General features: G+C 40.1%; 5 protein-coding genes across 5 annotated transcripts; 4 read left to right on the top strand and 1 right to left on the bottom strand.

Annotated features, from left to right (window-relative positions):
- Positions 1 to 907: 907 nt before the first annotated feature.
- Positions 908 to 4,243, bottom strand: EAE97_003911 (uncharacterized protein). The gene is made up of 2 exons (XM_038874423.1): positions 3,734 to 4,243; positions 908 to 3,665 (listed from the first exon to the last, which is right to left on the bottom strand). Exons 1-2 carry the CDS (start codon positions 3,879 to 3,881, stop codon positions 1,258 to 1,260), a joined length of 2,556 nt encoding a protein of 851 aa, XP_038735032.1. The 5' UTR covers positions 3,882 to 4,243; the 3' UTR covers positions 908 to 1,257.
- Positions 4,244 to 4,966: 723 nt separating this feature from the next.
- On the top strand, positions 4,967 to 6,808 carry EAE97_003910 (uncharacterized protein; the record flags this gene model as incomplete). Its single annotated transcript, XM_038874422.1, has 3 exons — positions 4,967 to 5,368; positions 5,423 to 6,568; positions 6,659 to 6,808. 3 exons carry the CDS (start codon positions 4,967 to 4,969, stop codon positions 6,806 to 6,808), a joined length of 1,698 nt encoding a protein of 565 aa, XP_038735031.1.
- Positions 6,809 to 7,588: 780 nt separating this feature from the next.
- Positions 7,589 to 10,754, top strand: EAE97_003909 (uncharacterized protein; the record flags this gene model as incomplete). Its single annotated transcript, XM_038874421.1, has 3 exons — positions 7,589 to 8,117; positions 8,185 to 8,290; positions 8,452 to 10,754. 3 exons carry the CDS (start codon positions 7,589 to 7,591, stop codon positions 9,836 to 9,838), a joined length of 2,022 nt encoding a protein of 673 aa, XP_038735030.1. The 3' UTR covers positions 9,839 to 10,754.
- Positions 10,755 to 11,208: 454 nt separating this feature from the next.
- EAE97_003908 (uncharacterized protein) lies at positions 11,209 to 12,786 on the top strand (the record flags this gene model as incomplete). The annotated part of the gene is made up of 2 exons (XM_038874420.1): positions 11,209 to 11,494; positions 11,540 to 12,786. 2 exons carry the CDS (start codon positions 11,209 to 11,211, stop codon positions 12,784 to 12,786), a joined length of 1,533 nt encoding a protein of 510 aa, XP_038735029.1.
- A 3,206-nt stretch (positions 12,787 to 15,992) lies between these two features.
- On the top strand, positions 15,993 to 17,061 carry EAE97_003907 (uncharacterized protein; the record flags this gene model as incomplete). The annotated part of the gene is made up of 2 exons (XM_038874419.1): positions 15,993 to 16,113; positions 16,166 to 17,061. 2 exons carry the CDS (start codon positions 15,993 to 15,995, stop codon positions 17,059 to 17,061), a joined length of 1,017 nt encoding a protein of 338 aa, XP_038735028.1.
- Positions 17,062 to 20,881: the final 3,820 nt, after the last annotated feature.

Here is a 20,881-nt window from a genome sequence, read left to right as displayed (position 1 = left end):
TTAATATTGCGTGTGCATTGCATACAGAGCCTGAAATAAGATAGCGGAAGCAACTAAGCACACTTAGAAGCGAAAGGACGTAATTTGTGTATAGTTCTCGATTGTATGTAGGTAGCTATAGCCAATCAAAAGTGTCCAAATTACTTTTTATCAGAATGCCCAAGCTTGGGTAGTTTTAAATGATACAAACTTAGTCAAATTGCTGATGATAGTGAGCTATACCCTAAATCTTTCCACTATTATTTACAGTACTTTGTACTGACATATTAGTTTCAGGCATAACTAATAATGATCAAGCACAATTACAATCTTGATAGAACAAACTACTTTACACTTATCGACCAAGTCAATACTAACAAAACGGTTTGGAGTAAACAAATTTGCGCAGAATTGAAAACTACCGAGATGTTCATCAAGATTCATCACCAACTAAACACTGAATAGGCATCTGAATAGTCAGCCCGGCTGACCAATTAAATATGTATATCCGAGCAAGATGTTACCTTAACCAAACAAAACTAAACCCCTTAAGTCCACAATTCGCTCAAGAAAACTTACAGCCTAAAATGAAGAGCGCGATCCCCCTCCCCCTCCCCCTTCCCCCCCTCTTAATTCTCTCAGAATTATCCACTTGACCAAGCGCTCGACCCAAACCAAGTTAAACTAATCCCCTTGAGCTTCCTCATATACTTAGACACTTATCCGAAACTCCATTCCTACATCAAAAATGATACAGCAAACAGCAAGCAGAGAACTTGAGCCCCTACAGCCCCTCATAAACCCCCCGACTCAGGAAATCCCATTCGTAAACTTTGATCCAAGCCAATTATAATTCCAAGTCTAAGCACTAGCCTAATCCTTCACAATTCCACACAGCGGCAATCACTTTCATGGATGAACATGATCGTTTGCAAAATTAATAATATCAATTAAGTAGAAAAACAAAAAGCTAAAATAACATGCAGGAAAAGTACGTAGGTACGTAGGTATCTATGCCAGATTGCTCGCTTATCCTAACCACATCGTTGAGAACTTTCCTTGGGAAAAACTTCATATCGTATCATATCCTATCCCGCCTTCATTCATAATCTCATCAGCCATATACTAAAGCCTTGAACATAAGCTAACATCTTCATACATGTCGTTCCGTTTTACCACCCCATCCACTTTATATTTTCATCAATAAAAAAGCAAATAGTCCAGCCCGATTTTGCCAACTCCAAACACCAAACAATAATACAACTCGAGGATCAGAACTCAAGTAAAATCAACTGTGCCAGCCGTTCCGGTTCCTATACTTTGTCTTTGCCTCTCCATTCTCCTCCTTTGTCGCCTTTCTCTCGCGTGATCAGTACCAGAATCTGGACTCATGGCACTCCATGTACCATGAGTATCTTCCGACATATTACTCCTTCCTGCATCGAATATACTTCCTCCAGCAACACTCGGATCTAGTTTACCAGAACTTTGTGGTCTACCAGAACTCTGTGGTCGTCCAGAGTAGTAAGCTGAATCCTTAGGTTTCTTTCCACCTGCAAATGCAGGGTTAGGTGGTGTAAGAGGACCTATTGGTGGTGGTGGAATGCCAGCTTCTTCGTGTTTATCTCTGACCATTGATTCGGCTCTTCTTTCGGCTCTCTTCTCTGCTTCTCGTCTATATCTAGATGACACTTCGCCATCACTGAAGTCACTTGCTGAGTCCCTTCGCGAACGTCTTTGGCCACTTCGAGCCCTTCTCGAGGCACGTTCTGCCGCAGCTTCTTGTTCTGTTAGACGTCTCAAAGTAACATTGCGGTCTTTATCGCCATGCATTTTCACTTTAACACTGACAGGGGGACTTGCAACTGCCGATCTAGAGTGAGATCTTTGACGACGACGTTCCTCTTCTGCGGCAAGACCAGCAGCTCCAGCGGCAGCGGCAGCGGCAGCAGCTTCTCCTTCCTCTCGTCGAATAGATGACCGGCGACGACTTCGACCAGGGGTTGGAGTGACATCACTATCAGAAGGTTGATGAAGAACGCCATGTGGATCGGAAGGCATAGGAGGCATTGATACTGTTTCTGTAACGACATCATGATGAGAACGAGATTGACCCATATTTACCGGAACTGGAGCTGGTACTAATACTGTTGCTCTAGGTGCAGGATGAGGATCGACAAGTGACGAAAGTTCAGATGATTCTAAAGAACTTTGTCTGATATGAGGTCTTGGTGGAAATGCGTCGCTTGTTAAATGTGAACCTTGATTAATGTGTCGAGAAGCTCTCTCTCGTTCATATCTTTCGTCTTCCTCGCGTTCAATGTGGTCCATTTCCTTCTTTTCTCTACGATCTTTCATTTTCTTGGCAAACCAGCCTATTCCCAAACTAGCAAGTAATCCATTTCGTAGTCCATTATTTTCTTGTGGTCTTCGAGATGGGCTAGCTGTAGTACCAGATCCGTAATCGTAGGAATAACTCATAGAATCAAAACTATGAGTTCGGCCAGCTTGACTTCGTACTGGTCTCGGTGTTACGGGCGTTACAGGTCTTGGAGTTGTTGGACGTGCTTTTGCAGCACTAATAGCAGCCGCAGCAGCTGCTGGTGCTCCGGGCCCAGGTAAGATGGAACGACTTCCTCGGCGATTTTCATAATGATTTGTTTGTTCGGTTGTAAGAGTTGAATCACTATATTCGCTGTCATTGCGTCTATGTTGCCTTCTACCTGGAGTATCCGGAGCAACAGAAGAATATTCGTCCTCATGCTTTGTTCGTTGTCGCCGATCGAAGAAACTCTTCGCGAGCGCACCAGCTCCAAGAACTGCCGCACCCTTGAATAATGAGTTCATAACGCCGCCACCTTCCTTTTTCCTAGACTCATATTTCTCTTCTTCGACGTAGCTTACTGATCCGCGTCGAGATCTTGAGCCCCTGCGCGAAGGAATAACTTCTTCTCGAATTCTACTGTGATTGCGACTGCGACTGCGGCTGCGACTGCGACTCCTACTTCTACTCCTATCTCGATCTCGATTTCCGAGTAAAGCAGCAGCTCCGGCACCTGCGAGTAATGGACCAAGTATTCCTATGCCAAATGAACTTTTTCTTCTCTCTTGAATTACCTCGCCATGTCGACTTCCTTCTCGTAATACTTCAGGGAGCGCCTGTAGTGCCCTGTAGGAAAGAATGAAGTATAGTAATACCAAGAGACCCATCCAGACCGCGAATAGTATAAAGAGGTATTTTGGCGATCCATATAAAGTCAGTCCAAGAGGTACTTGCGCGATTGCAAGAAGTGCTGTTGCACGACCTATCCATTGATGCAAGACAGCCTTCAATGGAATCCTTCTCAAGACTCGTTTCTTTTCCGAATTATGTGTCAACCAGCCCGATAAGAATTGCACCCAGATGAGAACATAAATTGCCAATCCGATACCATGATGAGGATTCGTTAAGCTTCGCGCATTGCCTACTGCCATCCATCCAAGTATGAAAATGACTGTTGATAGAAGAAGCGTCATAATTTGTAAATATATGTGATATCGAATCGCATTTCGTATATCCCGACCATAAAATCTCGCAATGAATATCGCTGCAGGTACGATGAACAGAAAGGTCATTGCAGCAAGTACACCATGAGCTGTAATTAATCCTTTATATCCAGGCATTGTCGCGAATCTATTTCCCATTCCTATTCACAGTAAGCTCCGTCATTCATCGCAATCCCAACAAGCTAGATGTTGGCAAAGATTCACTCACCATTATATCTCATCGTCTCAAAATTTAAGCCCATCAAATTGGGCAGTAAGAAATCATTTTTCGTAGCATCCCATGTCCCGTCTCCAACGTACATTGTATTTGATGAATATGTACTGCTCCCCGGTGGAGAGAGATCATCAGTCGCCATTGCGACGGGCGGATCTGCCGCCTAATGGCAGATAATTTCAAAATCCGTAGAGAAATCCGAAATAATTATAATCTTGTCGCGTTCGAGATAATTAACGAAATTAGAGGAGAATGCAGAATAATGTTGTTCTGGAAGATTATAATATGGGCGGCTGGGAAGGATCTCGACTGCGAAAATGTGCTTATCCCACAAAGTTGTAAATAATTGTGATGGGTTCGCTAGGTAACCAACGCGGTGAAGCCAATCAGCTGGGGCAGAACTGTTAGAAACAAAGATTTTCTCAAAAATGAAGCTTTTGACAATTCATTGGTGTCTCTGAGAATATAAGATCATAATACAGGATTGTATGATCAAAGAAACCTAGGACCAAGCATGACAGTTTTCTGGTTCGCGGGGGAGACGAGAAGCAGACAGTTTTTAGCTGGTGGCTGGGTAGCTGCAGCTAGCTTGACAGCAATATCCACCATACAATTCGGCAAACACCAATCACAACATGATGTTTTAGTGCCCGGACAACATGATGGCTTATGCGGCCACGATGATGGGTCTCTATGGTGTGGTATCACAGTATTACATGCAGGCCGTTTTCAAAAAGAAACTTGTCAAAGATGAGCATCTATACCATGTATGGGGTATTGCGTCTGATAAACCTCCCGATGAGCATTGAGCCTACATAGTATGGGCAACGGTTTTAGAAAATGCGGAGAAGTTTTCCCCGAGAGATTGCTGCATCAACGTGCCTGCATGTTATCGACAAGGCTCAAGCTCAAAATGGGGGTTCTTCTTGATGTTGCTACTTCTTGAAGAGAAACGACACTATATTCGACTACGATTATCATACTTGACTTTCGAGGTTTTCACTTAGCCACTCACCAGTCACTAGTCATGATGTATGCGAATTTCTGTTGGATCAACGTGTTGCAATCTGTCGGCTCCGTTGCCCCTGCAATCTTTGGAGATAACCATTAAATCCGGCAATAGACGGTCAACATTCGCCGTGATGGGTGTCATGAGAAGATATATAAGCCTCAACACGTTATGATTGTAAGATTCGGCGGTCATTAAAATTATGGTTAAGTTCTGCGATGGAGAAAGAATCTAAAATTCCATCTACTAGTCAACTTGACGTTGTTCCCGAGACTGGTGCTCAGAAACCCTCCAACCCTCAAGAGAACCCCATCTCTCCCGATGTTACGAACGTGCAGCCTCATTGCAATATCGGCGTTGGAAAGTTGATCGAAAACAATGATAATGAAATACTCGAACCACCTTCCGAAGCGGTTGAGAATACGCAACTCAATCCAGTATCAGATGTTCCATATAGTGTCTTTTCTGCCTCTCAAAAGAAGATGATTGTCCTTACCGGATCCATGGCAAGCCTCTTTTCTCCAATGTCAACGAGCATATATTATCCATCTCTCAGTCAAATTGCGAAAGATCTTCATGTATCAGATGCAAAAATCAGTCTTACAGTTACTTTGTTCTTAGTATGTGTCATTCGCTCTTTCCTTTGTATTTGTAATGTTCTAATCAGTCTCTAGGTTATTCAAGGCTTAGCACCTATGATGATTGCGGGATTATCAGACAAAGCTGGAAGACGTCCAGCATATATCATTTGCTTCATTATTTACTTCTTCACAACTCTCGGTCTTGGACTTCAAAATTCATACCCAGCGTTGATGGCCCTACGTTGCTTGCAAAGTGCAGGAAGTAGTGGTACAGTAGCGCTTGCAAATGGGTTAGTTGGTGATATTATCACTTCTTCTGAGCGGGGTACTTACGTTGCATGGGCTTCTCTTGGTAGTATTCTTGGTCCTATGGTTGCTCCTATCATTGGAGGAATATTAGGGCAATATGCAGGTTGGCATTGGATTTTTTGGTTTCTCTTAATATATTCATGCATCGTATTTATACCTCTTATTCTCTTTCTTCCGGAAACTTGTCGAAATTTAGTTGACGATGGTTCCATACCTCCACCATTTCTCTGCATGAACATTACAGACCATATACGACATTTGAATCGTCGTAAGAAAGGAGTTCCCTTGGATACAGAGAAATTTACTGCCCTGCGCAAGAACTACAAGTTACAGGTCCCAAACCCACTGTCTACACTTAAAGTTCTTGCAGATAAAGAAGCAGGACTATTATTAGGCGCAGCGGGTATAAGTTTAGCTTGCTATTATGCAATTTCTACGGGCGCTTCATCACAATTTGGCTCTTTGTACGGATTTTCACAGCTAAAAGTATCATTGATGTTCATTCCTGTTGGTGCAGGGTCTCTCATCTCTGCTTTTACTACTGGAAAAATAGTAGACTTCAACTATCGCCGACATGCCAAAATTCATAACTTTCCACTCATCAGAAATCGTCAAATGGATCTCACTAATTTTCCAATCGAGAAAGCGCGATTGGAGATTGCACTCCCATTGTTCTATCTCGGTGCTTTAGCCATAATTGCTTATGGTTGGGTTATGGGTCACCATGTTAGTATTGCTGGTCCAGTGATACTATTGTTTGTAATAGGGTATGCTCTGGTTGCAAGCTTTCAAGTTCTCAATATCTTGATGGTGGATATCTATCCTGGTAAACCAGCTACTGCTACAGCTGCAAATAACGTGGTACGGTGTGAGCTGGGAGCGATTGCGACTGCGGTTATTGTCCCTATGGTCAATGCCATCGGTACCGGGGTAGGTTTGTTTTTCCTTCGGGCTTAACAGAACAACAGCACGTTCTTCCCGTATGAATATTGAATTAAATATGTACTGACATTTTTATAGTGGTCATATACAATCCTGGCCCTTCTATTTTTGATCTACAGCCCGGTGTTGATAATAATCATGAGATATGGAATACGATGGAGAAGCCAAAAGAAAGTTAAAGACGTCGAATCAGCTAGGAAAAAACAAGAGAGAAAGGGAGATAAGTAGTAGTATGCTGACCAACCTAGGAGTTCGCGCAAGGCTGTCAACTTAGTCAAACTCTTGTACGTGGGGGCCGATCCAATCTCATTCTGCGCTGATTAAATTTGGCATTCTACTCTTCGTTTCAAATTTCTGTCCATATAAAGATGATATCAAAAGCTCAGGGTGATCATGATTCAGTAATCATTTATATTGATTTCAAAGTGGATGTTCGCAATATATATCTCGGGTTCCGGGTTATCTTCGACCGACTGGTCAAAGGCGTGAAAGGATAAAATTGAAGAACAAGAGGTGGCATGTGGGAAGCAATTCGAGGGGAATAATTTAAATTATCCAGGAGGTGGCGAAGGACTGAAGGATGATTTGTTAAATTGTTTTTAAGAATTAGAGATTGTTGTATTGGGGTTCCACATGAAATCGTGGCTGGGAGCAAAGTTCGGTCAGAATCAGCCTGGACATCCGTTCAAATTCAGGCAAAATTCAATAAAGGTATGTTGTGTTACAGAATAGACGAATAAACCCCCCTGAATGGCAGCACTCGCCGCAGTGCTGCACTTCCAAGATTCGCTCTGTTTGAATTACAACTTCAGCCTCTACATGTGTTATGCAGGGTGCTTACGAATATCATGGCGATCAGGCTTAGTGTTAACATTTCAATGATCCAAATGATTGACATGTACTTAGCGACGAAATATTGTTTCCCTTCTCAACATTATGCAACGCGTACTCTAAATTCTGGAAACGTCTGAAGTATATCTCTTCGATTCAAGACACAGGGAAAAAGCGATGGAACCACTTCGAGTCAGCAATGATCGAGAGTTTGAGCCGCCAGATTTTTCATTTCAGGACCACGGAGTGGACCTGCGACTGTATGATCCCTCAAGAGTCTCAAGCCGCGATCGAAGGAATTCTCAATACTCAGTTACGGACTCTCTATTATCTACTCCAAATCGACCAGAATCTTGGCAGCAAGTAAGCAGCATTTCGAGTTCCTCAACAGCACAAAGTACAAATTTGAACCTCCCCGCCCAACCTTTACAGAATACCCACCATACTGTAATTTGGAAGATCAATTGGCAACAACCAACTTTTATGTGCTCGGCGCTATTGTGTGGTCTGATTTTGGCAATTGGACATCATGCTTACTACAATTCATTAAGTGGGACTCCGGCAGGGGATGCCACGAGACAAGCTTGGTCAATTCGATTCGGGACAGCCTTCGCATTTCTCGTCGTCGCATGTTTCAAAGCCATTACTGTCTCCGCACTGGGGCAATATCTTTGGAGCGTCGTAAGGTCGAAAGGTCTCAAAATTAGTACGTGTTATTCCACATTGCCGATACAAAATTGCACTTTCTAGTCAAAATACTGAGAAAACTGCAGGTGATCTTGACAGATTGTTCGCGCTCACAAGTAATCCGATTAGCCTGTTCAGTGTTTCTGTTATCAAGAATGCTTCCCTGGCAGCATTACTAGGCACAATTTTCTGGTACGTGAGCCCTTTCTACACAAGAGTTGGCTGGAGGCCCTTGACCATGTTGGAATACTTGAGGGTGAATTGACGATAAAAGTTTGGCTCTGACTTTCAACTCAATGTGTGAATAAATTATCGAAAAAGTCTACAGTTCAAGTCACTAATGTGCATTTTAGGACCATGGATTTCGTTAGTTTTGCTCCCGCAGCTACGCTCTCTGTCGTTCCAGTCAATATTACTATTTCAATGCCAATTCCGGTATTGAATGGAACCAAATTTTTGCTTGATACGCAATCGCCCGAAGCTGTAGTGGATACCAGAATCTCAGAAAAAATTGCGCAAAAGTCAGCATCTCTAGCTGATGTGGTCCCTCTAAATTTTTCGATCGCGCCTCAAATCTGGTCCTATAATATGCAGTTCTTTGGTCTCACGCTCAAGTGCAGAGAAGCTAAAAGTACTGAGCAAGCTATTTTCGATCAACTGGTGCATGATAGGGAAGAATTATCAGTGTTTGTTGTCCCTCAAATCAATGACTCGATTTGGAACAACACAATGTCTGAGTCAGACCCAAAATTACGTTACCTTCTCCTCTATTTTTCACTTCGGACAGTCGCCCTCTATGATTCAAGTTCTCTGTATGAGCTGTATGTGAACAAATCAACTGCTTATCATATTTTCGTACAAAGTTCGACGTCAAGCATTGTATGTACAGCCATGAATGCCTCTATTTCTGTTACAATCGCTTCTGTCTACGGCAACCAAGAAATCACGCAACACAGCACCCAGTACCTAAACGAGATACCTTTGTGTGATGGATCACCCAGCTGTTTGGTGGATTTTTATCAATTTTCCAATTTCGAGGAAGTTTTGCAAGGAAACATCACGTTACGTGAAGGAGTGGCAAAAGCAGGCACCTATGGCTACGATATGGTCCCTGTTTTGATCGACAATCCTCTCCTACGTCTATTTACCGCATGCGACGACGTACAGGCTTCACCATTTGGGTCCCTATATTCTCCAAGTTCCTCTTCTCCACGGCCCATTGAGGATATTTTTAAAATCGAGCCATGGCAGTGTCGCAATCGAACCTTCATGAGAGCAATCGAGGATCTTTCCATCAATATCACCATAGGTTATCTTGGTTCTCCCAATCTCACTAGTAGCAGCACAGAATATGCAAATATCACCACCTTGGACACTAGGAATATCTACGTCTATCATCCGCTCTATCTCGTCCTTTCCTATAGTATCGGATTCTTTCTGGCAAGCCTTTGTGGTGCGATTGGTCTTTACTCTATGCATGTTAATGGTGTTTCGCATTCAAACTCCTTCTCCGCCATCATGCTTACAACAAGGAATCCAGACTTGGATATTTTGGCAAGAGGGAAGTCGTTAGGATCTGATCCATTGTCTAAAAGTATCAAAAACACAAAATTAAGGTTTGGACCGTTATTATCACAACAGGCTCCCGATAAGATAGGATCTGATGAATCTCCTCGGCACGTTGCATTCGGGTTTGAGGGAAATGTTGACGAATTGAAAAAAGGTGGAAAGTATATATGATCAGAGGGAACTGCAACGACAAATGCGATTCGGAAAAACACCATCCTAACAATTTTTGAGCGCTCCAAAAAAGCACAAAAAATATAGCGAGTGCTCAAACCATCAACACAAATGAAACAACAACTTACCATCTCCAGCGGGCCCACTTTCGATTTCCACATCATCTAATCTCATTCAAGATGCCCCAGTAACCATTTTGTACACTATGCCGGGCCATATCATTAGTGAGGGTCACATGGTCTACCTTAGGTTTCGTGGTACTCCAAGAACTATAGGCCGGCGAACACTTGCGATCTCGAAAACTCTACATAACATGTTAGTTGCAATGAATGTTTTTGAGATTTTATCGAGATTAGAAGCCAATGGCCTGATCACTGCACTATGCTGTTTGTTTTCGGGTGGAAGCTTACTTGCGTACATATACCGTGAATCTGAGGGGAGTGAATGGGCTTGTTAGATCCTGCACCTTATTTGAGGATGAAGTAATCAAAATTCCTCAAAGATACCTATGATATATTTTTTTGCGAGCAACCCAGATGTGATGTCTTGTTAAGATATCAACCACAAATTCTCTCAACGGCGCTGTTTTTACAGAGCTCCTATTCAGTACATTTGGCAGTTTTGGGAATACTTTCAACTTTATCCCTAATGTGGTAGAAACACCGAAGGGTTCTCTGTTCAATAATACGCACCTCTGTCATATAAATACTGCAAGAATTTACATAGATTTGGAAAAAGGAATTCAGGAGAATAATAAGCATGGCATGTCGTCGCAAGTATTAGCTAGAAGCCTCCAAGTCTCCGGGGTATTAGAGTCAGTAAGTTGACCTTGACTGAATTGTTCCAAGATTCAAGGCCCAGGTCTTTTATAGCTATAAATTATTGAACGTAAATGGGTAGTACAATATGCATACTTTATGGTCATCACCGCCTTGAATTATTGAAGAAAGAACTCTTAATGACGTTCTGGCTTAAGGTTACTAAGCTGACTACCTAGTGAATTTTGAAATATATCAACACCAACTTTTCATCATCTGATGCAGTAATTGCCAGACTGTATACATACTGCCACCGGTAAATTCAAGAGAGCAAGTTGAACCGTAAGCATATAGGGCATCTGAAACTTTGAACTATGGACGAAAGACCTCTTCAGCTACCAACCGTACATTTGAGCTGCTTGGTCGGGGCCGGTGAGGTAAAAATATTCACTTATATGTCTGGTACTGCCACAGGAAGTTTTTGTGTATTCTGACGAATTCCTTTCTCATATTCTTCCTCAATATTTAAAGGTCAACAACTTCGAACCACAAATTTTGAATCGCGAAAAATTATCGAAGACCTTGAAGCAGAGATTGAAAGTGATCAACACCATGGATCAATCTTTATTTGACGATGAATACTTCGATTGGCATGATTTGAGTAGTCTGTTCATAACACCGACTTCGACTGTAGAGGAATATGCTCAGTATCCTACAAGAGGTATTTCCAGAATTCCAGATCGATCAAGATATGTTTTTGTAAAGCAAAAACCTGCACCATTACGAATAGGATGGCGAGACGAAATAAAAAATGATCAGTCTGGTGTCGAGTCCAAGCCAAAGGACGACGTGCAGGAGAAGCAGATTTTGCCTGGAAATCGACTTATATACTGCCCAAGTGAGTTACACACAAAGATAAATCATGGTTTACTAATAGATTCAGAAACATGGCAAATCTCTGAGATTAAGTTTTATCACGATCTTCCAAAAAATGCTATTCAAATAGCCTGGCCCACGGATTCTTGCGCCATCGTTCCAGTTTTATATTCGTTCACCCTATTCCCTAAACTTCCTATTGAACTTCGATACATGATTTGGGACTGTGCTTTACGCTGCGATCCCCGAGATGTCAAACTTTATGTCGACCGAAGATATCGCAGGCCTACCAGAAGTGACCCAAACCATCTGGTAAGATTATCCTGTCATATACGACAGCATGGTCCCATTGCTTCAAAACTTCCGATAGCTTTACTCTATGCCTGTCAAGAATCACACTTGCTTTTTTTGAGAAACTATTCCAATATGAACATGAGCGTTCCAGTCCAGAGATACGATCTCAAGTTACGGATTGTAAGACCTCGTAGCAAGAAGACGGCGGATTGTGAGATTCGGGTTGACCGCAAAGGATACATAAACTTTCGTCAGGATACATTGATGATAGAATACTTTCACGAGGTGACTGGTATGCTTTGGAGTTGGAATCATACTACTTTGGATCTGTCTTTGATTCAGAGCATTGCTGTGCAGCACACCTTCTCCAGTTTAAGGGCGGAACGATATTACGGAGGAAAAAGCAATATATGGGAACTACTCGAAACTAGATGCCCATGTCTAAAGCGTCTTAGTTTAATCGTCTATCAGGAATCAATGGAGAATTTTTACTGGGGTCCAAACAAACAACCAGTTGCACATATTTTACCAATCAATGCGGAATTTTTTGATGGAGTCGCATATGGTTGTCAACTTCTCCGTCAAGATGAGTACGCCCGTACATCAGGGCGATATGCTCTTGCTACTTTGAAGCTCAATCATCGAACTATGGTGATGGATTTGGCTCTGGAGCTCCGAAAAGAAATCCGTGATGTCCAAAGAACGAAATCATTATACTATCGGGAAGTGGAGCGCAATCCAAACTTTTGGAAAAAAGTCGACGTCAACCTGGCTTATGTCACTTGGGTTATAAGCATTTTCGATATTGGTGAACAGGTGGAAAAGGTTATAGTTGCACCTCCGAAAAACTTGCAAACTTCGATGCCGGACTCATATTTCTGGGCTCAGAGACCAATAGAAGTTGCTTATAATAGGCCGGAAATGAGATTCTCATTTTTCCGTGTATTTTGTCATCCTGATGGAAGCTTGCTAAACAGGTACGAAGGGGTGAAGGAAATGTTTGAAGAGCAACGAGATTGAGAATTTGAGCTGAGCATGAGGGATACTTGCGCATAAACTGCACTGTTACATATTGATCATTCTATGGATTCTTGATACTAGTCTAGCAGTTCATATACGCACACCTAAGTAATCGTGAACCATTACGTCTTTCATATTTGTGAGGGTTCGATAGAAGGTCATTTCTATACCAGTGTTCTATTCACTATGTCTAGAAGATTATAGTTATGCCATGCTAGAAGTTCGGGTGCTGTCAGCCCTTCAGTCTGATCAGCCATTCATATATATCCAATTGCTTTGACATATTCCAGCTATCAATCTTAGACAACCTGGAATTTAGCCCCAACCCTCATTCAAAAATGCATTTAAGCGTTCGAGATGAATTGGACCTTAGCTTCTATAGGTAGTACCTACCCAATTCTACCTCCATTGGACCGGATATTGGGACTATGAAGAGGTAATTAGTATCTTGAGGATAGGGGTCTTAAGAGGTAGTGTAGTTTTATGCTTAGATGACAGCTTTATTTACGTCCAATGAAGCGTGGAAAGAAATTAAAGAAATGACCGAAGGAGTTAAGCAAGCAGGAGATGGGATATAGAATATAGAGGATGCATGAGGGCATCGAAGAATTGAAATGTGATTACCAACCTTGACATGAGGTTGTGAGGCCCCACTTTCCCGTCTCCCCATCTTGGCGGGCTGTCAGCGGTCAAACGCATCCCCGCATTTATCAGATTTGCTGATAAATCATCGTTTGTTGACAGAGTTTCACGATTGTATGATGAAATCTCTTTATTAGGATACCTATCGTTTTTGTAGTTGTTTTTAAGAATATAGAGAGGCATTTTATATAGAGGTATTCAACAACTCTCAGCCCAGTAGTAATCTACTTTCGGTTAGTCTTGACTGGGTGATATTCTGTGATAATCTTTTAACTTTCTAAAGAATCTATCATACAATATTAAATTATACTGAGATTATTAATATAATAAGAATAACGTAGTTTAACACCGAGTGGCCCATATCACCAAGTAGCCCACTTTCACCTCAATTTACATCTTTCTCTTTCAATATATGTTTTATCAACAATCTATAATGAATTCGAATAATCAAAAAGCTTGTATACTTCTTATTATCAAAGCTATTTATAAAGATAAAAAACTAAGTATTTGAAAAGCTATTATACTTTATAATATCTCTTATATAACTTTTCGATATAGAATAAAAGGTTTATCTTTTTATATAGAAATTTAAGCTAATAATTATAAGATTACAGAATTAGAAGAAAAAATAATTATTCAATATATACTCAATATAGATTTAAGAGAATTCTTATTTAAATTAAAGAATATGAAAGATATAGTGAATTATATTCTTGAATCGAGGGGTGTGAAATATATTGGGAAGTTTTGAATGTATTGATTTGTAAAGTATCGAATTGAATTAAAGATATGTTTTAATTGTATTTATAATTTTCAAAAAGCTTTTTATGAAGATTCTAAGTTTATTAAAGAGTGATTTCGATTGATTATAAATATATAAGTGAAATATAGTATTTTAAATAACGATTTCTATAATTTCAATGAAATAGGCTTTATAATAGAGATTATATATATAGTAATAATTGTTATTAATACTGAGAAATACGACAGAAGTAAATCAGTATAACCAGGCAATCAAAAATGAGCTATAGTAATAATATATGGAAATACGAAGGGTAAAACTATTCCCTTATTTTTAATAGTTTAAGGATAGGTTTATCTCTTTAATTAGTATACTAAAACTAATCTTTCTATAGAATAAATTATTAAATCTATATTTAATGGATGGATAAATAATAAAACAGGTTTAGAATGATTGAAATATTTCGATAAGTATATTAAGAATCGAAAAGAGAGCAAATATCGAATATTGATATTAGATAGATATAAAAGCTATGAATCAGTAGCTTTTTAAATATATTATAAAGAGAATAATATTATATATCTAAATTTACTATTGCATTCAAGTCATTTAATTCAGCTATTTGATATTAGCTGTTTTGATAATCTGAAACATTTATATAATACTCAAATCAATGAATTTATTAAGATATATATTAATTATATTTCAAAGATTAAATTCTTTATAGTTTTCAAAGCTGTATATTAAGAATCAATTATCTTTCAGAATATAAAAGTAGGATTTCGAGGAATAGATTTAATTCTATTTAATTCTAAAACTATACTTTCAAAATTAGATATTTGAATTTGTATACCTATTTCTCCTTTTTTCAATTTAGATTAATAAATCTCTCAAACCCCTTATAACCCAATTGAAGCTTTTTCTTAATCAATATTAATTAAATCTCAAATAATTTGTTATTAATCAAACTCTTTTATACTTATATTCGAAACTATATTAACTTTAGCTAAGGGTATAGAGAGATTAGCTTATAAGAATATACTTTTAAGTATAGAGAATCGTATATTTTGAACAACAAATGAAGTATTAAATAAATATCGATATGCAAAAAAAACTCAATTATATCAAAAAGGAATGCTTATTAAATAAAAGACTTTTAATATATTATTTTAATAAAAGATTGATATTCAGATTTAATATAACAAACATCAAAAAGAAAAGAATTCTAATGAAAAAACATCTTCTAATCAATATTATAGTAAATATGGAAAAACAGAATATAATATAAAAATCTATCAAAATAATATAATAGATCCTAGATTATTAGATTCTTAATAATTTCAATCAATTGATTTAATTATTGTTGAATAATATGAGTTTGAAAGTGTAAATTGAGGTGAAAGTGGGCCACTCAGTGATATAGGCCATTCGGTGTTAAACTACGTTATATATAATCCTAAGATCGAAAAATATAAGAAATCCATTTGAATACTTCAAGAAGAGGGTTCTCAGAATATAGATTCTTTTTAGACTCAAGATTTTTTGGGATTAAAAAATATATCCTTATAAAGAGATTTTACTATAAAAAATCTATGAGTTTCCATAGTACTATCAACTTGATATCCCTCGGCCCATGATTGCTGACAAAATATGTTCAATTTGTTGGGTAGTTAAACACCGAAAAGATGATCACTAATCAATTGATCGTTCTTGATTTGTGATCAGAGAGCACGACATTCAGGCTTCGCATATATATATCCTGTAGTAAGCCTTCATGGAAAATACAGAATCAAAGAAGATAACAAGCATCTAAACCGAAACAATGGCATCAACACAACAAGCACTCATCGTACAAGAGACTGGCAAGCCAGTAGTGAAAGTCACAAGACCTATTCCTACCCCCAAGGAAAACGAGGTTCTTATTAAGTCGACATCTGTTGGAAGTAAGCTTCCCTCCGAAGTCAAACTGCAAAATTGTGCTAATAAAAAATCTAGTAAATCCCCACGATTCAAAAGTTCAAGACAAGAATATCTTCCAACTTCCCATTCCTACGACCTTATGTAACGATGTTGCCGGTGTAATCACTGCCAAAGGCGACAACGTCTCTGGCTTCGAACTCGGTGATCATGTGTTCGGATATCCTAGGTTCGCGATTGATGCCGAAGGATCCCAGCAATATGCTCTTCTAGAAGTTGGATGTTTTGCCAAAGTACCATCGAACATCACCGATGATCAAGCAGCAACACTTCCAGTAAATCTATTTGCTTCTGCTATATCATTCTGGTCTGATAAATCCTTTGGATTTCCAGCTCCATGGTCAGAAAACAAGACCTTTGATGCTTCATCTCAAGCCGTCGTGATTCTTGGAGGAGGAACCAGCTGCGGAAAATTCGCCGTCCAACTCGCAAAAATCACTGGGTTTGGAAAGATCGTTGTGGTCGCGTCAAAATCAAACACCGATGAACTGAAATCCTATGGGGCAACCCATGTTATCGATCGTCATGGTACAGACTCAGAGGTTAAGGCACGTGTCCAAGAGGCTGTCGGCGATGAAATCGTTTACGTTTATGATCCCGTCAACCTTGAGCACTCATTTGCCATTTCTTTGCTATCTGAGAAGAAGAGAGGTAAGGTCATAACGTTGTTACGCGTGAAGCCATCTTCCGGAAACTATGATATTGCTCAGACGCTTGGGATACCTCATTTGCATACAGAATTCTCTCAGGAATTCTTCAAGCTATTGCCAGGCTGGGTAAAATCTGGAGAGATCAAGCCGCTCGGCTTCAAAGTTTTGGAAGGTGGTTTGGATGTAGATGCATTCAATAAGATATTGGATGACCATCGGGATGGCAGAAATCCTGGAAAGTGGCACTTTCATCCCAATGCTTGAATTATAGCTGGAGGAATATATTAATAGACGTGGGATTATTCCTATCAAAAGGACCCGCAGATTGAATTCAAATAGAAGTAGAAATGACTCTTTTTTTCAATACTACATCATCAAATGAAGAGATTAATACGCTTATCGCCCATTGAGAATCACTTGATTTCTCATGACTTGTGAATACCAATTACCTTCCTCACTTTAGTATTAGTATGTGCAATCATATCCAAACAGCATTACACGAGTCGCACCCCATACTTCTTCATTATGATTCCGATCTGCGATTGTATAATGGCCCTACCTTTGTGATCAAATTCTCACCTTTTCAGAAGATAGTTTTGTCTGTATTCCTGTAGCTGACGATGATCGTGGGTAGGCTGTGATATTACTTTTCTTGTCTATTCAGGAACTACCATAGAATATATGACGTTAGCAATGTTTCTTCCCCGTACGAGCTGAAGTTTAGACTACCAACTAATCCTCCATGGGAACTTCTGCATTTGTGAGAATCATGCGACCACGTCTTCATGAACTAGCTGCAGCTCAACAAAGATACATGTGATTGATGCGAACGTATCCACCTCCCAAGATTGTAATGAAAAGGTACTCGGGTCTTCCGCTATCCGATTATTTTTTCTAGTTGAGTATGGTAGAGTCAAATGCCAATGCCTTTATAAACTCTGTATCCGCCTTCGGTGTAGCATAAACTTCAAAACAAGTTATGCTACTGCACCAAGCTAGGTCTCTTTTCCCGGCATCGAATTTTTCAATGATGAAGACGACTGGCTGCTTGATTTTTAAAGGCCTGGGATCGCAAGTTTCATATATATATATATCGTTTATGGATCTTCGAGATGAAATATGATGCGTCGCAGTGTATGTTCAGATTCTTGGAGGGAACGTCGGCGATCTTTCTTTCGCTTTTCCTGTCTAGCTCCGCTGCATTTAGTGACTTAATGCCTTTGAAAATACTATATCTCAAGTAAAGGGGTATACCGAGATGATATTGTACTTCCTAACTTCCTATCCTTCCACAGTTTCGCAAATCGAAGATGACCTTCACTTGTAGTAAGAGTGTCCTGGTTTCAAAATCCATGTAATAAACAGATGTGTAGTGGGAATGTGTCGTATTCAATCTGTTCTTGTTATTTTAATTGAGCATAACGAAGGAGTATTTTTTTTCTCCCTGCTTGGTCTAAGTGGGCTTTCAACTGATGGGTCCAATGCGTCATGACCATCACAAGCTCAGAGCTCTACTTTCAAGACCGCTCCTGTCATTGCATTCCCAGGTATTGACGGGAACCCATCCGAAAGTTAGTTTGCTCTGATAGAACAGGCTTGTGAATCTCTCTGGTTCGTTTCATCGTTAATTGCTCTAATTGTTGAACTTCCTTTCGTCTGAGCTGAGTTCATGTCTCAGAATTTGTCACTCAAGAATCTGCGGCGTATTTCACCGCTCGCAGTCCTAAATACAAAATCTAAATGAATCTTCTTATATTCCGTCGACCAACCGTCTTGGAATCGAACCTTATTTTCTAGTTAGCTTGGTTCCTGCGCAGCAGTGGCTTCGGTTGTGTCAAAATAAAAAGGCTACTTGGCGTTCTTAGCCGCAGAAGGTGGCTCTGAAACAATGTACTCTTGGCAATACAAAGATAGAATGAACAAGGCATATCTAGTAGTGGTGTTCGGCGATTTGATTCGGAATATCTCCTAAAAGTGATATGCGAACTTGTGCGAAATCGTCCCATCTAGGCTGCAACTTCTAGAAATGCTTATTTTACAGGACAATCCTTCGCCTTGTTATTAAGGATTGTGAGATTGCTTCCATATTATTTGATAGTATACGAGATTCTGAAGATCATCTATCTCGGATTCCAGGTCAACTGTTTCGAAGAGGCAAGGCAGTTCGTTCGGTAAGGTCCATTCAGTCAGGGTCGGAGGGAAGACATAGGTATCATGTCTCGAACATTGGATGAATTTCGGACCTCTGAATCTTTATGGCAATGAGTGCATGACAAGTGGAGTCACAATGTTGATTTGTATATATAAGACAATTCATCATGATGACCCTTGTTCTTTGCCCACTTTCGGGGAGGATTCATGTCCCAGCGAGACTCACTGGCTGCTATGAATCCCGAGTATATTCAGTCTCGGAAGTATTTTTTCCGCGATGTTTTCTGTTTCAACGTTGTAGATTGGTTGAAGGCTTGAGAATGATGTATTAGCAATGAGTGTATATGAGTATTGTATGCGTTTGTATGCGCAGTACGTAATGTCAGCAATAACTCAGGTTCTGTCACCAAAAGATGGCCGACCTCGTTCTTGGGCACCAAACCTATCGACGTTTAGAACAGCGACTGCACTAATAGTGCAAACATGTAGACCCAGGCATTTGGAACGATCATACCGGGACGGTGCGCTCTTGGAAAGCTTGAAGATTGAGTATGGATACACTCCACATAAATATATGTGATATGACGGGGCTTCATCCAAACCCATGGCATCGTTTGACCTATACAATTCTTAGCACAAACCCGACTCGCCACAGTAGACAGCTGCAAATATCTAGGGTGAGATTATTTGAAATAGTTAGTAGCAACTGATGTGTAACGTTACTCTGTGGCTGTTTGACATATCCACTGACTTTTAAATATCATTATTGCTTATATTGACATGGCGATAATACAGATACCATTGATGAACTAGTCTTGGATATCTGAAAGATCAGACCACTTCAACATGAGAAGGGCCAGCCCTCGTCACCTTTTGCTTAGTATTTCGACTGCCGTAATGAATATTTTGAATGCACAGGTAAGGTTGGTATGCAAGTTTGACCAATGGCCCCCACTCCTAATCAATATAGCCCCGCTACCTCAACTGGAATTCGGAGGCAAAGGTTTATGCTGGTCGTGTTCTCTGATCAACGTGTATCATCGGTCATCGAAGATTCACAGTTTCCCAAATGCTACAGCGGACCATTTGGATTGAGATCCCATTGGAGAGGTACATTGAAAGGCGAGCTTTAGAATCCTTCTGGAACTGAAAGAATTTGGAAATTGTCAGCACTTGTCTGAACTTAGCACAAGTTTACCAAAGTTCGGTGCGGAGTATACCCTAAGAACCCGATGCATATAGTATGCATGAATGGCTCGCGCGGCCGTAAAAATAAAGCAGGGGCGGAAGCGGGCATACCTCCACCTAGTTGCCCGCCAACTTAGCAGATTTTTCATTCGGAGCAAAGCCGAGACTATAATTGAGGTTATTCGTAAAAATTACCCACCTAGGTATGCGTGAATGTCGATACTTTTCCTGAGATTGAAGATTTTGATGTCAAACTAAAGGGTTCCCGGTATCTCCAATAATGTCTCAGACGATGAAGAGTCCCGGCAAATCCAAGTCCCATCAATTTCCGACAATATGGTTAAAGTTTAGATTTCCCGTAGGTCGGTTGACGGGTACTAAGGTTGTAATCGAATTATGTTGCATGCATGGTATAACATATTTTTGTTGGGACGAAGGGGTTTTTCCCAAGAACAACTCACTCTGGTGTTGCAAGAGATATGTATATCTATCTAGGTAGGTACCTATCTTACCCCTCTCCCGGGCTTGGTGCATGATTTACCAGCGGCAGATGCGCATTTGGAGCTATCAAATCATTTGGTTGAATAACTGCAAAGTGCGCAATCAAACAAATTAACTTATATTTCTCATCGGAAATCTTTACTTCTTCTGCAACTTTCGGTGGAGTCTTGCCCTTGAGAGCCATGTATTGTTCGCAACAAAGATGCAGAATGTGTTAGAGTTTTTGATGTATGTACTAGGTAAT

The sequence above is a fragment of the Botrytis byssoidea genome, assembly GCF_014898295.1.
Source record: "Botrytis byssoidea strain MUCL 94 chromosome Unknown BBYS_006, whole genome shotgun sequence".
NCBI classification, from domain to species: domain Eukaryota; kingdom Fungi; phylum Ascomycota; class Leotiomycetes; order Helotiales; family Sclerotiniaceae; genus Botrytis; species Botrytis byssoidea.
This window is presented reverse-complemented; position numbering and strand designations above follow the sequence as displayed.